We start from the raw sequence: 17,936 nt of genomic DNA on the forward strand, positions 1-17,936 counted from the left end.
GGGAGTGATGGAGAAAGAAACACAAATGTACTTAAAACTCAAAGAACTCAAACAGACCTAATGATATGGCAAAAGCATACCCGTTGGACATAGACACCTATCACCTAAGGGACCTTTTTTGCTAGCTATTATTCAGGAATCTAGGGACAATGGCCACTTTCTGAAATGTTCACCACTCTTATGCCATACTGGTCTTGATCAGTGAATTGGAAACTCCTCTTTATACCAAGTTCTCACCGAAAAAGCCAAAGGCATATAGTTTCTACGCCGTGCCAGTTTCTTGCGATCTCGCTCAACCTTCTCCTTCTGAGCAAGCTGCTGGTAATATTCAATCAGTTTGTTCATCTGTAAGAAATCAAAGTATTTGAAACAGCTAACAAGAAGCTTAGGAAATACATCAACTACACTGACTAGAGATATAATGAATAGAAAAGACACATTAAAGTGGGCAAGTGTCTCTTCCCAGAAGAGAATCTGTCTTCCTTACATGATCTATTTTCAGAATTGAAATGGAACTTTCAAGTTCAACAATAGAAGAAATGATCAATGAAAAGGCTTGAAAATTCCATGTTCTCTTTTCACTGCTCTTTTACTTCACTGCTTACTTCCCCTCATAACCAATCCTATTTTTCTGGCATGGCCACGGGACCATCTATTTCCAAGTGTGACATTTCATACTCTATTTTCTCCTCTACTCCAACATATATTTTCATTTCAAAAATATAGTTTAATCATAAAAGACATACAACTGTGAAAAGTTCAAGCAATATAGAAATTTAAAGAATAGAAAATAAAATTTCTCTTTTATGTCTTATGCCCATGTTCATTCTTCTCCTCACCACAGGTATCCACTACTACAGGTTAGAAATCTTTCTTACACACAGGCACAGGTATGATATAGTCTGCATACATTAAAAATGCATGCATAGACATAGAATTTTTATATGTGCAAAATAAATATAGGTCTTTATATTTTTCATATAAGGGAAAAAAAACTTGCTCTTTTAAAACTTTTTTACTTTATGTGTGAATTTTCCACTCAGTACATATATTAATAGATTCACCTCATTCTTTTTAAAGGTTGCATCTTATTAAATGGTACAGGTGTCCTAAAGGTATTTAACCATTTCCTCTGAGAGCACTTAAATGGTCTCCTGATACCCACTCTTGTTCTATCAAGTCAACAGTAATTATTTTTTAGAAACACTTATCTGATCCTGTCAGCTCTTCTGCTTTAAAGGCTTCTCAAATGCCTTAACTTGGTCCACATGGTTCTGCACAGTTGGGCTCCAAATCCTTTTCTCTATTCACCTACCGCAACGCTCCACTATGGCACACTTGCCCACTGATCTACAACTTGTTCCTTCCACTTACAAGCTCTTTGCCTTGGGTGTTCCTCCACCCTAAATTCTTTCCCTTCTCTGCCTGTTGTCCTCAGATCCTAGTGCAATCCTCAGATGTAGACTTATCTAATTCAAATTCCCTACAATAAATGCTCACACGCACAGCTTCTCTCTCCTTCACATTACTTTGAGTTTTTCCTTTATCTGGGGATTAACTGATTTTGTTTTCCCATCAGTCTTAAACTCTGAGAGAGGAAAGGTCATATATTCCTATTGCTCAGCATGGTCCCTGGCACACAGAATGGAGCATATGCTTGGTAACTGAATATACATATTTTCGTGCATAAGTACAAGTATTTCTGTATGTCAGAGTCCAGGAAGTAGATACTGCTGAGAGACCAAGAAAACTGTACTAGTTCACACTGACAATAGTATATGAAAAGGTCCAACTGGATACACTCCCATCCAGGATATTTTCAGTATTTCTAATTTTAGCAGAGGTCATAAGTGAATAATTATTCATTATTATTTAATTTCCAGTTTGACTGTACAACTTCATTTCAATCACATTTCACCATCTTTCTAATACTCTGCTTCCGAGGCAACAAAATCAGTCCTAATTTACACAGCAGAGATCAATTCACTGTGAACTATTAAAGGATGTCTAAATCATGATTGCTACTGATTCCAAGAGCATCTTCTAAATTAGTGGTGTTTCCAAGACTTAAGATGTTTATATGCTGATATGTTTACATGTTGATGATATGATATTTCTGAGAACAAATGGACCTTTAACTTAGTTCATGGGTATATGGAAAACAGAAACATATTATTTCCTTTTTCCAATTCACAAGCGTACAGAAATAAAATTACTCTTAGGTTTCTCTATTAACTTAAGTCAGGTTGGAAAAAAACTGTCATTATGATGTAATGTCTTACACGAGAGCACTTTCTAAGTGTAAAAGACACCAAAACACACACCATGGATTTATAAGCCTAAGCCATATTCACTGATAAAATGGTCTTTTTCCTCATCCTGCCTGTCATCCTCTCTCTGATGACCCTTTACTCACCCGTTGCGTGTGAGGATTTTCAGGTTCCTGCCAACCACCACTAGCTGAAAAATAAAGGAATATTAAACAAGGCTTACATAATCTGATTTTATTTTCACAAAAACAGGTCATCTGCAGGCCACAGACTTAAACTTAAAAACATAAAATCACAGAATTTTCAAGAAAGAGTCCTAGAAATTACATAGGCCAGAGTGCTTAGAATTAAATTCTTTCTTTAAATATAATGATGGTGATAATAATAACCACCACTAGGACCACCTCTACAACTAACACATTTATAATTTCTCTGCCAGGTATTTGAAATGTATCAAACTTCATTTTATTCTCATAATAACCCTCTGAGGTAGGAACTTTCATTATTAGTCTCATTTTACAAATGAGGAAATTGAAGCTCAGAGAGTTAAATAACTTGCCCAAAGTCAAGGAGATAGTAAGTAATAAAGCCACAATTCAAACTCAGGCAGTCTGACTCCAGAGAATTTGCCCTTCCCTATAATATTGTGCAATTTCTATGTTCTATGACCTTGGTTTAGAGAAGAGTTTCTTAACATAAGAAACAAAAGCACAAACAAATCATAAAGGAAAAAATTATTCCAGAAAGCTGAAAGTAAAACCGTAACGAATACTTTCAACAAATGGTACTGTAACAATTTACACAAATTTATAAAAAATTAACCTCAACCCTTAACCTCACAACATTTACAAAATTTGCCATGAAATGGTAATAAACTCACACTTAAAAGCTAAAACATAATATTCCTGGAAGAAAACAAAAGTGAAAATCTTAACAACCTTGGGTTAAGCTAAAGTTTCTTCACTAGGACACAAAAGGACAAATTATATATAAAGAAAATTGATAAACTGAACCTCATCAAAATTAAAAATTTGTGTTTTTCAAAAGACACTGTTGAGAAAATAAAAAGGCAAGCCACAGACTGGGAGATAATATCTGTGAAACATATATTCAACAAAGGGCTTATATCCACAATACAGAACTCTCATAACTCAACAAAAAGATAAAAGCTCAGTTTAAAAACAGGCAAATAGGCAAAAGATTTGTACGAACACTTCACCAAAAAAAATACATAGATGGCAAATAAGCATATTAAGAAAATGCAACTTAAAACCACAATGAAGTATCACTATACTCACTAGAATGGCCAAAATGAAAAAGACCAACAATACTAATGGTTATTGAGGAAATGGAACTCTCCTTTGCTGGTGAGGACCTGAAACTGTACAGCCTAACTGTACTTAGAGAAACCGTACTCTAACTGTACTTAGAGAAACAGTTTTCAGTCAAGGTAAACAAACACTTAACCCCATGACTCAGCAATTCAATTCCTAGGTAAATACTTGTGAAAAATGAAAATACATATTTACAGTAAAATTTGTAAGCAAATTTTCATAACCAGTTTTATTCATATGAGCCTCAAACTGGAAAAAATTTCAGTGTCTATATCAACTCCAGAATGAATAAACAAAATATGGTATACCCATACAATAGAATACAACTCAAAAAAAACCCAGCAAAAACATGAAAGAATCTCAGAAGCACTATACTAAGAGAAAGAAGCCAGACACAAAAGATTAAAACACTCCAACTATGTAAACTTCTAAAAAAGGCACAATTACAGTGAAAGAAAGCAAATTAGCTGTAGTCAAGGGCCAGGAGGTGTGGGGAGGGAACTGACTGGGGCATGAGAAAACTTTTTTGGGGTGACAGAAATATTCTATATTACCACTGTGGAGGTGGCTATGTGGCTATACATATTTGTTCAAAATCAAAGCATTCTACACTTATAATTGCTGAGTTTCATTATATGTAAATTATATCTCAATAAAGCTAAGCCAAAAAAGGGAAAAAAAGTAGGAGGTGCCATTTCACAACCATGAGTTTGGAAAAACTTGAAAGAAGTCAACAGTACCAAGAGCTGCCAAGGATGTGGAGCAGTGAATAGTTCACTCATATATTTGTGGGAGCAAAAATTGGTAAACACGTTTTGGAGAGCTAATGATGTACACATCTTACAACCAGCAATTTTACTTTAAATTATGCAGAGAAATCCTTGCTCCTGTGACAGGAAACACATGTAAGAATGATTCTAACAGCACTGTTGTTAGAGGCAAAAAATTGAAAGCAACCTAAACGTCCATTCGGAAGAGACTAAAGAAGTAAACTGTGGTTAAGCCAGGCATGAGTCACTGACCATCACTACTACACACCACAAACAAGCTGGATAGAGAGAAGTTGTAGCAGGATACATAAAACAAGGTTCTATTGGTTTCAAGTTGAGAAACACACTTGCTAATGGCTACATACGTTATGTGGAGAACTGCAAAAATATGCAAAGAACCGATGAAAACCTGAATTCAAGACTGATGACCATCTCTCTCTAGGAAACAGAAGGCAGATGGAATGGGAGGAAGGCTATACTGGGCTGACACTGTTTTAGTTCTGTTTAATTTCTTAAGTTGAGTGGTAAGTTGATGAATGTGTATTATTTTTATAAAAATAATTTTTTTCCCAAATAAAAATGACTCCTGTTGAAGGTGATACTGTAACTCCTTGCAGGAGATGGCAGCAGTAACAACCTTTAGTACAATATTTATATTTTAAAAGCTGAGCAAACATGAAAAATAATTATGTGAAAAAAATGTTTCAGTAATTAGAAAAATCTTAAGTTTTACCTAATTGCATTTTTAGAACTGCTGATTGATTCTAAACACAAATTTGAGAGCCATTATGATCTCATTATAAGTTTCTGCACATTACTGACACAAAGGCTTACTTATAAATAAACAAATAGTTGTAACTAAAGTGGTTTCAGGGCTTCTCAGATACCAATGACATCATGGAAGAAATGAAATTATTTGTACTTCTTAAGAGCTCCGAGTATTCAATTATCACTGTCAAGATACCCTTACAGAAGCTAGATTTCTAGAAATAAGCACAGGCTTTAAATTCTAAAAAATAAATTATCCAATCCTAATGGTTTATAGTTCAAAAAGTATCAAAAAAAGACTTACAGAGTAACAAACTGAGAAATCTATTTGGATTTCTAGGTTTTGTTTAATCTGATAAAAACAAACAAAATACAAACATGGAAAAAATACACTTGAATTCACTGAACTAAGTGACACTTTGAGGTTGTTTTTTACGTTTAACTTAAATTCATAAACAAATTTAAACAATTTACTTGCTACACTGACATTAAGACACAAATATTTACTGACAATCTAAAAAGATGGTACAGAAACTTTCCAATATAAATATCATATTTCAGGAAATACCTACCCACCAACAAACACTTTAAGAAACTTGTTTGTTAAATTTTTGTTTTTGAAGAATGTTTTATCAATATAATGTATGAAATTAGAAAAACAACCAAGAGCTCAGGCATTCCACACCAAAGCGCAAACTCAAGAAAATCAAGAATTAAGTTTTAAGAACAGAGTTGAATCTGAAAGAACTTCACCCATTTTTACTACCAAATTATATAAGAAACTATAGGAAATTTTTACCTAATGTCCATCTTTATTTGAGTTACATCAAATAACATAGTAACTTTTTAATTGGCTTCCTCATATATTAGTAAGCTCATTATTTTTCAAACTTTAAACATTTTGTATTGGGGTACAGCCGATTAACAATGCTGTGGCAGTTTCAGGTGAACAGCGAAGGGACTCAGCCATACATACACATGTATCCATTCTCCTCCAAACCTCCCTCTCATCCAGGCTAGCACATAACACTGAGTTCCATGTGCTATACAACAGGTCCTTGTTGGTAAGCTGACATTTTTAATGAAAACCTAAAAATGGTAATTTTTAATAAGTCTAAAAAAAAATTTTTAGAAAATTAATGAAATTTCAGAAAGAAAAAAGACAATGGAGAGTTAGCAGTGCTACTGTTTATATAAAAAACAAACAGCAACTCAAGATTCTGAACTGACTGTAATAAAGAGTGTGTCTCTGTTATTAACCATGGAGTACAGAAAATGAAAAAATAAAGGAAGTTTTCTAGTAAAGATTAAGTGCAACCTCTGCTTTTAAACACAAAAATGATGGAGAGGTAATTAACATTTTAGACTGTCTTTAGGTCCAAACACACATAACTTTTCTGTATCACTTATGATATACATAGATGTCTCTTTAAGCATGTGTTTGAATGTTCCAGGACATGGAATTTTTGGGTAAAAGAATAAAAGCAATTTAAAAGTTTAATAAATGTCAAACTGCTATCTAAGGTGGTAGCAGACAAACGATTTTCCTATATTTCTGTCATACTACCAGATTTTAAAAATTTTGCCAAATCAATGGATTAAGTTTTAATATGCATTTTCCTGATTACTAGTAAAACTGAAACATATCCTTTTGCATATTTATTGACTTAAAAAAAAATCATCTCACCAAGTTGTGTGCAAAAAAATAAATTCCAATGATTTGTGCACATTCTGGTTATTGAACATTTTTATTTCCATTTCTGAGGGCTGCTGTTCATATTGAAAATTTTTTTTTCTCTTGGGTAGCTTCCCTATTGATTTATAAGGGGTTCCTTATTTTTGGTTATTTATCTGTAGCCTGTTAAATATGATATAAGATTGGTCACTTTAATCTTTTAAGTTTGTTCATGGTGTATTTCACCATCAGCAGCAATTATTTTTTATGAAGAACATTAATCTTTTGATTGTAAAAAAAAATGTCAGATATATAAATGCTATTTTACCAACCTTAAGAATACCCAGTTTCCAATGAAATATTATGGTCATAAATATGAGAATTTGGGAACATAGAAGATTTAGTGGCAAAATACTCTGAATTTATCACCTACCTCCCAACAAGTAACAGAATTCATGATTTGTGTGCAATTACAACTCTGCTGATTTCACAAAATCTCATGCTAAAGTCCACCTCACTCACCCACAGATTTATCTGCCATGCCCACATCTCTAGATGTCCAGCGACAAAATCCACAGGCCAAATAGTAGGCTTTCTTCATGGTGGTCTTGGCTGGGTCATCTGGAAGCTGTGTAGAGATGCTTGTTGCCCGAGTGGAGAGGGTGTGCATACAGCCAGGACAGTCAAAGCAGTTGGCACATCTAGAATACAACAAACAACCACTGATTCATTCAACAAATATTTACCAAGCATCTACTACGTCAAGACGTTGTTCTATATGTCAGGAATTCAAGACAGAAATATAAGGGTGGCTCCCAAACAAAAAGAAATCAAAAAGTACTCTGAAGAGACTTTTATAAACTGTTTTAAAATTTCAAAAACATTACATGCTAATTATTTTTTAAAACGTGCCATCATCACCAAAGTTCCTGATAACTACAACATGACGCAAGCCTATTTCACAGAGGGAATCACTGTTAACAGTCTGGAGTTAACTTTTAGACTCTTCTTATGCTTGCACAGACCACAAAGATTCTGTGGACAAAGAAACGTCACAGCTTATGACTTTAGAGAGGACAGACCAATTGAACAATGGAAAACTGAGAGGCAACAATTCAATAAGCTGTGAAATTGGGTTTGGAAAATAACTACTTGTTTGCTGTGCCAGAGAGCTGAAACAGATACCAAATAATGCTACCAAGGTGAAATGGTTCAGAAGGGTGGCATTTTCAGGGCTTTCTGCTCTCTTCAGGCATTACTTTTCCTAGTGAACCAGTCAACATTCCCCTACAGCAGCCCCCATGCCTTTTTGTTTTTCTAGTAGAAAGTTTTCTACTTTTCTACCATCTGAGATGATCAAGACTGTACCTTCAGTCATAGACTTGCTCTAAAGTTCCATAACTCCAATTTTCTGTGATATTTTGCTACTGGACAATATTCTCAAGTAAGAATAATAATAGTACCTACCTTAAAGGGATACTTTGAGGATTAAATGATAAAATAAAGGTATGGATGGCATACAAAGCTGGTTTATATGGACCTGTTTCTCCAGGACAGGAAGGACAAATAGTGGTTTATATCCATGGAGGTACAAGGTGTGACTGGTTGCAAAGGACTTCCACACCATGCTAAAAACCAAAATGGCACCAGTAACAATGAGCATATCTACTACTCAGATCTTGATTTTTAATACCAATCTCTAGTAAAAGGAACAAGGGCTCCTTGGAGAAATGGCTCTGGGACAGAAAATATAGGTAAGCCTGGAGTAAGTAGGAAAGTTCTCAAACAACTGAATAACGCTTCACTCCCCCTCAATGCCATAAAATGATGGGGGTACGCCAAAGGGAGACAGAAATCTACTAAAAGAGGGTTATAATGGCCAAAGCTGGAACAACCTGAGTTTAAAAAAAAATAGTAGTATTGGAGTATAACCTGAAGTATACAAAAATATTCACAAGTCCACACTGCTCTAAGTAAATGATTAAATAAATAAAAAAGAAAAAAGAGAAAAATCTTCCATGTAAAAGAATTCCAAATAATTCATGGAGATAGCTCTTATGGAAGGGAAGCATAGCTCGCTACTAGTTAAGTGTGGGCTGTATTAGTACATTTCCTTCCCGAGTATGATATGGAAAAGGAAAAGGGGATTAAAAAAAAGGGTAACTTTACATCAGAATAATCTGACAAACAATAGCTCAAGCCAAGTAATCAAGGTTAAAATCTACAGTGAAAAGTCATATTGGTGGTATATACCCCTGATATGATGTGGTGAGAGATACACTTTACCTACGTGATCCTCTTCCCCATAACACATTCTCTCAGATGATGACAAAAGCATCAGACAACTTCCAATCAAGGGACATTCTACAAAATATCTTACCAGTACTCCTCAAAACCAAGGAAAGTCTAACAAAACTTCACAGCAAGAGGGGCCTAAAGAGATATGACTATTAAATACAATGTAGGTATCCTGAATAGGATCCTAGAACACAAAAATGAGATTAGGAGAAAAACTGAGGAAATCTAAATTTAATAATAATGCTACCAATAATATTCATTAATTGAGACAAATAATACCATACTAATATATGACATTTACAATAGGGGAGACAGGATAAGGATTAAAGGGAATTCTCTATATCATCTTCACAATAATCTTAAGTCCAAAACTGTTATAAAATACAATTTATTTTTTTTTAAATGCAAGAGTCACCTTTGGCAAAAAAAATGATGCTAAAAAAAGAAAAACAGCTAATTTCATGTGTTTTCTTACCAGCTATTAAAATATAGCTGTGGAAAATAGGAAAAATGGATCCCAGTCTTACCTGTTCTTTTTTAATTTGGCTTCAGCCGATGGCATATTTTCTAAACAACTGGGACAATAATGGGAGTCCACCTAGAATCAAACAAGAAATCAAAAAATCATCTTGGCTTGTGTATATACCTATAACAAACAGTGAAATTTAAAATAAATTATTCTGCAGCAGAAGGTGAGAGACCATCGTTGTGGCAAAGAACTCGGACTGTTTCCAGCATAGGGTTTATTCTTATAAAAATCGCCTGTTTTTTTCTTAACCTCTGAATTTCCTGAAATCCTTTTATTTTTCTTTTCTGAATTTTCCTATTCCCTTTCACCAGGGTTTTATGTATTAGACATGTTAAACTATGTTTATGTTAAAGAAGACTCTATGATAATCTAAATAGATTAACACATAATCCAATTTATGAAGCTGTGATCAAATATCCTTTTATCTAATCTAGCTTTACAGGACTGCAATAACTGGACTACACTTTAATAGTTAAGAGAGATTTTAAAAGTTCTCTAGTTACTGATATATTTATTACATGTTCACTGAAGAAAAGTATAAACTAACAGTTACAAAGTCAGCTATAGCCAACCAACTAGAGATTTTTAAATGGCAAATTAAACTACTAAGTTAACAAGATAGTCTTATTGTATTTAGCTCGAAAACACAGTATAAAAATTAAATTCACTGATAAAGTTGCTGCTCAAATAGTCACCAGGAACACAAATACAGTACTGTTAACTTATATTTGCACTTACTTATCATAAAAGGCAAAATGTAATTCATTTCTTTTTGTTCCTTTCTGAATTATGCTCCTCCCTTCAAGTGCAGCTCCAATTCCAGGCTCCCCATTAGAACTTTCTGGACTGCTTCAGCCCTCATTGGCATCATCCTTCCCCAAACCCTAATGGCTTCGGTTTCACAGGTGCACACCAGTCCATAAAAGATACAGTCACAGACTGAATGTCCTAGCTGATGGTGTCCTTACAGATTATGAAAACTAGCTCCCTACTGATCACCAAATGAGAATCTAATCAGTAAATTCTGGAGGTGAAGCTGGGACAGGGAGGCATCATAGAGACAAAGGACCTGCCAAAGGGATAAGCATACAAAGTGCTAATAGAGAAAAACAAATGCTGTATATAATACAGCATTGATTTTTCTTTTTCCCTTGTGTTACTTAACTGCTTTTTCTGACTATTCTGAATAGTATGAAAAATATTCTCAATAAAATTGTAATTAATAATGTGTAAAATGGCGTATAGTATAGGACATATTCTCATAAGCATTTTTAACAGTCCAGGGATCCTGACTGAAGTCCATTGAATCAGGTTGCTTGGTTTCAAATCCTGGTCCTTCCTTCCTTCCTCAAATTTCTGGCTGTGTGACATAATGCAAACATTATGTGTGTTTCTTTAACTGTGAAGTACAAGAGTCATCAGTCACTTCTGTCCTGTCCGACCCTTTGCGACCCCTAGGCTGTAACCCACCAGGCTCCTCTGTCCATGGGATTCTCCAGGTAAGAATACTTAAGTCGGTTGTCATGCCATCCGCTAGAGGATCTTCCCCATCCGGGTATCGAACTAGCGTCTCCTGCACTGCAGGCGGATTCTTAACAGACTAAGCCACCATGAAACCCCTTATAACGGTAAAGTGGTTTTTTTTAAAAAAGGTATTTATTCTGTTGGTTTGTAGAATGATTAAAGGAGATTATATAAAGCACATGGCATACAGAAAGTACTGAATAAGCAGAAACTATGTATTATTAATACTAATCAGCTTTTCCTTCAGGAGCCTGCAAGTAACTCAAGAGCAGGATTTATGTCTTAACCCGTCTTTTAATCCCCAAAGCTTACTGAATGAACACGTGCCAAGTGCTGCACACGTTTTGGGGCTTTGTTATTCGTTGATGATTTCCCCCTCAGGGTGGGGTCTTCTACATTCCAGGCAATCCCACCTCCAACGCCCACTTGTATCAGTGAAGAACAGAAATGTACCCCCAGGAGAAGCGCCATAAATATAATACTTTGAGCTTCTTAAACAACAGATCCGATTCTAAACGCTTTTCTCTTAGCTCACTCCATCCCAACCCTCTTCTCTGCTGCAGGCCTTGGGCTGGGCCAGGAAACAGAACAAGGCAGTCAGAGGCGGGGTTTCTGCCCAAGGAGGGACAGGCAGAACTTCCAGGATAGGAGGCGCTTGGATGAGAACGACCGCGGACTTTCCCACTACCTCAATCAATCCTGGGAAGACCGTATCTCGCCCCTCAAGGGGCCTTAACTAAGCACCCCCACCATCTTTACCCCCCAAAACCTGCCCAATTACCAAACCCCCTAGCAGATAGCCAGGGTCCCCAAAGTCTAGTTTGTCCAATCAGAAGACGCGCTAGAACAGAAAGGCCGCTCAGCCCCACCCAAGGCCGCTCCTCCTTTCCAAGTGACAAATTATAAGCAAATTAAATCACAGACAAAACAGAGTGACGGAAGACAAAGCCAATCAGCATGCTAGGAAAATGACTAACCGCCTCCAACTGGCAGAACTTCCCCGCTGGTCGCGGTGACTAGGGGGAACGCCTCCCCCATCCCCCAACACACACACTCTTCACGGGACGACTGCATTACCTCGTGAGACACACATTCCAGCGACCGCAGATCGCTACAATAGCGGCAGAAGTAAAGCTGCGACAGCGGGGCCCGAACCTTCTTTTCTCCCTGGACTAGATACAGAACCCGCTCCGATTGCAGCAAGGACGCCATCTTGTGGGGGAGGAGTCAACGACGCTCCCGTCGCATCACGTGACCCGAGGGCCGGCGTTTTCCTAGCTTCCTTCCTTACGTATTTCAACGTAGACTTTGACGTAAGCTTTCCGAGCAAGTGGGGCTTTGCGCAGGACGAAAGTCAAAATGCGCATGCTCAGCTGGGATACCAGCTTTCTCCCCCAAGTTGGGGCCTGTCCTCCCAACTTCGACTCCCCAAGCTCGTCCCCCTCCGGCATTTTTGTGAGTGTCAACCGCCCGGACGGAACTCAGACCATTGTTTTGCTAGATGTGGAATCGCAGATCAAATCCAGACAGACTCAGTACTGTTCTTTCCTTCATTTCTAACAGGAAGGTTGCTCTTTTATTTAAAACTGCCTCTCCCGCTCTCACTTTCCAAACAAATCTCCAGAAGTTAGATGGAGGGTTTCTGAGACAGAGTTTCTTGGAAACTAGAAACTTAAGAGTGCACACCAGCACTTCCCCTCCGACAATCTTACTATTGACCTATAGGAAACTTTCACAGATACTATCTCTTTTGTAGTTTCTTAGCTCAAGCTCTTGCACGCAGAAGGTGTATCTCATTTCCTGGTTTTCCATATTTAGCATTAGAACCAAGTCTATATTGTGGATGTTAATGAAGCAATGAAATCAATGAATAGTGTTGCTAGGTGTCATTTACATTTTTCTAGTGCATGCATTAAGGCTTAGACATGTAAAATGACCACTTACAGCTAGGCTGGCAGAGACTGGAGCCCATGTTACCTGCTTCAGTTTACTGCTTTTCTCTTTATACTAGAATTGAAAGTGAAAGTCGCTCAGTAGTGTCCAGCTCTTGGCAACCCCATGGACTATACCCATGAAATTCTCCAGGCCAGAATACTGGAATGGGTAGCCTTTTCCTTCTCCAGGGGATCTTCCCAATCCAGGGATTGAACCCAGATCTCCTGCATTGCAGGTGGATTCTTTACCAGCTAAGCCACAAGGGAAGCCCAGTGTTGTATTACTACCTGTCTGATAGAGTTGGTGACTGAGAAGAAATAGAACTGAACAGTAATAATAGTCAACGTTTATTGAGCACTTACTGAATGCAGGACACTGTGTCAAAACTACGTAGTCTCATTTAATTTTCACCAGAACTCCAGAAGACAGGTGCTATCATTATTTTTATCTCACAATGCAGGACAGTGAGATCCCAGTGCTCTTCTCTTCTCCCTGGAAAGCTTGGCCATAACTGGGGCAGACTGAGATTCCTCTGCTTTGTGACTAGTAGTCACCAGTAGCAGAATCCCTAATGCATAGGGTAGTTACCAGCCTGGGCCCTGAGAAGCAGCAAGGCCCAGGCACTGGCATGGGAGGCAGGCACTGGGAACAGAAGGGGAAAGTGAGTCACAGGAGGATACCTGGCTTAATTTCTGAGGCTCACAGGGCCAGCCTGCATCAGTGGTGCTGGCAAGTTTTTACCAAAACAGACAACAGCCACAGGTTGGAGTTTGCTGATGCGTGCTATTGCTTCCTGGGGTAGTAGACCAGGTAACTGAGAATTATCATATACTAGAAAGATCCTAGTTCAATCCTTGTAACTTTCAAATAGAGAAAATGAAGTCCTGAGAGTCAAAGGAACATGCCCCAGGTTTTCTCACTCCTGGCAGAGTAGTATTTTGTGTTCTGATTCCACAAATGCAGTTCCTCGCATACTATGTCAATTCATTCATATTTACAGTTGAGTAGGAAACCAGTTGCTCTTTTAAAAAGAAAGCAAATGCTTTCTTCTCTTTTTAGAAAAAAGTGGAACATTAATGGATAGCCTACTCATTTTTGCCCTGGAAGTTTGCTGGGATTGCATCATTCCCATTTGGGACACATGAGTTTCACATCTCTAGAATGCTCTCTGCTTGGCTTCAACAGGAATTTCCCAAGCATATCTCAAGCCTAACCAAGGCTTGTCCCCTTCCCCTCACTTCCTCTGCTTGGTGGACTAACCATTTCAGTTCAGTTCAGTCACTCAGTCATGTCTGACTCTTTGTGACCCCATGGACTGCAGCATTCCAGGCTTCCCTGTCCATCAGCAACTCCCAGATCTTGCTCTAACTCATTTCCATTGAGTTGGTGATGCCATCCAACCATCTCATCCTCTGTCATCCCTTTCCCCTCCTGCCTTCAGTCTGTCCCAGCATCAGGGTCGTTTCCAAGGAGTCAGTTCTTTGCATCAGATGGCCAAAGTATTGGAGTTTCAGTTTCAGCATCAGTCTTTCCAGTGAATATTCAGGACTGATTTCCTTTAGGATTGACTGGTTTGATCTCTTTGCAATCCAAGGGACTCTCAAGAGTCTTCTCCAGCACCACACAAAAGCATCAATTCTTCAGCGCTAAACTTTCTTTATAGTCCAACTCTCACATCCATACGTGACTGCTGGGAAAACCATAACTTTGACTATTTGGACCTTTGTCAGTAAAGTAATATTCCTGCTTTTTAATATGATGTCTAGGTTTGTCATAACTTTTCTTCCAAGGAGCCAGTGTCTTTTAATTCCATGGCTGCAGTCACCATCTGCAGTGATTTTGGAGCCCGAGAAAATAAAGTCTGTCACTATTTCCATTGTTTCCCCGTCTATTTACCACGAAGTGGTGGAACCAGATGCCATGATCTTAGTTTTTTGAATGCTGAGTTTTAAGCCAGCTTTTTCACTCTCCTCTTTTACACTCATCAAGAGGCTTTTTAGGGCATCTTCACTTTCTGCCATAAGGGTGGTGTCATCTGCATGTCTGAGGTTATTGATATTTCTCCTGGCAATCTTGATTCCAGCTTGTGCTTCATCCAGCCCAGCATTTCGCATGATGTACTCTGCATAGAAGTTAAATAAGCAGGGTGACAATATACAGCCTTAATGTACCCCTTTCCCCATTTGGAACCAGTCCATTGTTCTATGTCTGGTTCTAACTGTTGCTTCTTGACCTGCATACAGATTTCTCAGGAGGCAGGTAAGGTGGTCTGGTATTCCTGTCTCTCAGAAATAGGTGTTTTTCTGGAATTCTCTCGCTTTTTCTATGATCCAATGGATGTTGGCAATTTGATCTCTGGTTCTTCTGCCTTTTCTAAATCTAGCTTGAACATCTGGAATTTCTCGGTTCACATACTGTTGAAGCCTAGCTTACAGAATGTTGAGCATTTCTTTGCTAGTGTGTGAGATGAGTGCAATTGTGCAGTAGTTTGAACATTCTTTGGCATTGCCTCTCTTTGGGATTGGTATGAAAATTGACCTTTTCCAGTCCTGCAGCCACTGCTGAGTTTTCCAAATTTCCGAATGCTACTTTGTGGCAGCAGGGAACACTTCCTCTGTGCTCTGGTGAGGATGCAGGGAGCTGAGATGGCATCCTCTTTTGGCTAAAGTTTGCAGAGGTGACTTCAGGTTAAACACTGCAGCCATTGCCCAGTTGCTGCTGGTGCTGAAGGCAGACTGCAGGCCCCTCAGGTGCTGGCTCATAAGAGATACTTCATGGCCATGCACTGTCTGTGCCACTGATCCCTTACTCCTGCTTGTTTGTCCACTCACCCCTGAGAACTCGCAACTGACACAAGAAGTTCATAGCTCTCAGTGAGAGTGAGATAAGGGCAAAGTCATGGAACTACAGAGCCAAAAGTGACATTCAGTTCAGTTCAGTTGCTCAGTTGTGTCCCACTCTTTGCGACCCCGTGAGTCGCAGCACGCCAGGCCTCCCTGTCCATCACCAACTCCTGGAGTTCACTCAAACTCACGTCCATCGAGTCAGTGATGCCATCCAGCCATCTCATCCTCTGTCATCCCCTTCTCCTCCTGCCCCCAATCCCTCCCAGCATCAGAGTCTTTTCTAATGAGTCAGCTCTTCACATGAGGTGACCAAAGTACTGGAGTTTCAGCTTTAGCATCATTCCTTCCAAAGAACACCCAGGACTGATCTCCTTTAGAATGGACTGGTTGGATCTCCTTGCAGTCCAAGGGACTCTCAAGAGTCTTCTTCAACACCACAGTTCAAAAGCATCAATTCTTCGGCACTCAGCTTTCTTCACAGTCCAACTCTCACATCCATACATGACTACTGGAAAAACCATAGCCTTGACTAGACGAAACTTTGTTGGCAAAGTAATGTCTCTGCTTATGATTATGCTATCTAGGTTGGTCATAACTTTCCTTCCAAGGAGTAAGCGTCTTTTAATTTCATGGCTGCAATCACCATCTGCCTGGATTTTGGAGCCCCCAAAAATAAAGTCTGACACTGTTTCCACTGTTTCCCCATCTATTTCCCATGAATTGATGGGACCAGATGCCATGATCTTAGTTTTCTGAACGTGGTCCACTGGAGAAGGGAATGGCAAACCACTTCAGTATTCTTGCCTTGAGAACCCCATGAACAGTATGAAAAGGCAAAATGATAGGATACTGAAAGAGGAACTCCCCAGGTTGGTAGGTGCCCAATATGCTACTGGAGATCAGTGGAGAAATAACTCCAGAAAGAATAAAGGGATGGAGCCAAAGCAAAAACAACACCCAGTTGTGGATGTGACTGGTGATAGAAGCAAGGTCCAATGCTGTAAAGAGCAATATTGCATAGGAACCTGGAATGTCAGGTCCATGAATCAAGGCAAATTGGAAGTCGTCAAACAGGAGATGGCAAGAGTGAACATCGACGTTCTAGGAATCAGCAAACTAAAACGGACTGGAATGGGTGAATTTAACTCAGATGACCATTATATCTACTACTGTGGGCAGGAATCGCTTAGAAGAAATGGAGTGGCCATCATGGTCAACAAAAGGGTCCGAAATGCAGTACTTGGACGCAATCTCAAAAACGACAGAATGATCTGTGTTCGTTTCTAAGGCAAACCATTCACTATCACAGTAATCCAAGTCTATGCCCCAACCAGTAATGCTGAAGAAGCTGAAGTTCAACGGTTCTATGAAGACCTACAAGACCTTTTGGAACTAACACCCAAAAAAGATGTCCTTTTCATTATAGGGGACTGGAATGCAAAAGTAGGAAGTCAAGAAACACCTGGAGTAACAGGCAAATTTGGCCTTGGAATATGGAATGAAGCAGGGCAAAGGCTAATAGAATTTTGCCAAGAGAACACACTGGTCATAGCAAACACCCTCTTCCAACAACACAAGAGAAAACTCTACACATGGACATCACCAGATGGTCAACACCAAAATCAGATTGATTATATTCTTTGGAGCCAAAGATGGAGAAGCTCTATACAGTCAACAAAAACAAGACCAGGAGCTGACTGTGGCTCAGATCATGAACTCCTTATTGCCAAATTCAGACTTAAAATTGAAGAAAGTAGGGGAAACCACTAGACCATTCAGATATGACCTAAATCAAATCCCTTATGATTTTACAGTGGAAGTGAGAAATAAATTTAAGGGCCTAGATCTGATAGATAGAGTGCCTGATGAACTATGGATGGAGCTTTGTGACATTGTACAGGGGACAGGGATCAAGACCATCCCCATGGAAAAGAAATGCAAAAAAGCAAAATGGCTGTCTGGGGAAGCCTTACAAATAGCTGTGAAA

The 17,936-nt window shown here is 38.6% G+C and overlaps 1 protein-coding gene across 2 annotated transcripts in view; it reads right to left on the reverse strand.

Moving 5' to 3' along the window:
• Positions 1 to 12,482, reverse strand: part of DCTN4 (dynactin subunit 4) — a 32,886-nt gene extending 20,404 nt beyond the window's left edge. Inside the window, exons 1-5 of one of the 2 annotated variants that reach the window (XM_055558827.1) lie at positions 12,246 to 12,482; positions 9,643 to 9,713; positions 7,340 to 7,518; positions 2,417 to 2,460; positions 238 to 345 (exon numbers count right to left, since the gene is read on the reverse strand). In XM_055558827.1, coding sequence (XP_055414802.1) covers positions 238 to 345; positions 2,417 to 2,460; positions 7,340 to 7,518; positions 9,643 to 9,713; positions 12,246 to 12,380 — 537 coding nt within the window. In that variant the 5' untranslated portion in view covers positions 12,381 to 12,482. The remainder of the gene's footprint in view (positions 1 to 237; positions 346 to 2,416; positions 2,461 to 7,339; positions 7,519 to 9,642; positions 9,714 to 12,245) is intronic. The other variant, XM_055558837.1, reaches the window with a different exon arrangement.
• Between the last annotated feature and the right edge of the window lie 5,454 nt (positions 12,483 to 17,936).

The sequence above is a fragment of the Bubalus kerabau genome, chromosome 1 (genome assembly GCF_029407905.1).
Source record: "Bubalus kerabau isolate K-KA32 ecotype Philippines breed swamp buffalo chromosome 1, PCC_UOA_SB_1v2, whole genome shotgun sequence".
Taxonomy (NCBI): domain Eukaryota; kingdom Metazoa; phylum Chordata; class Mammalia; order Artiodactyla; family Bovidae; genus Bubalus; species Bubalus kerabau.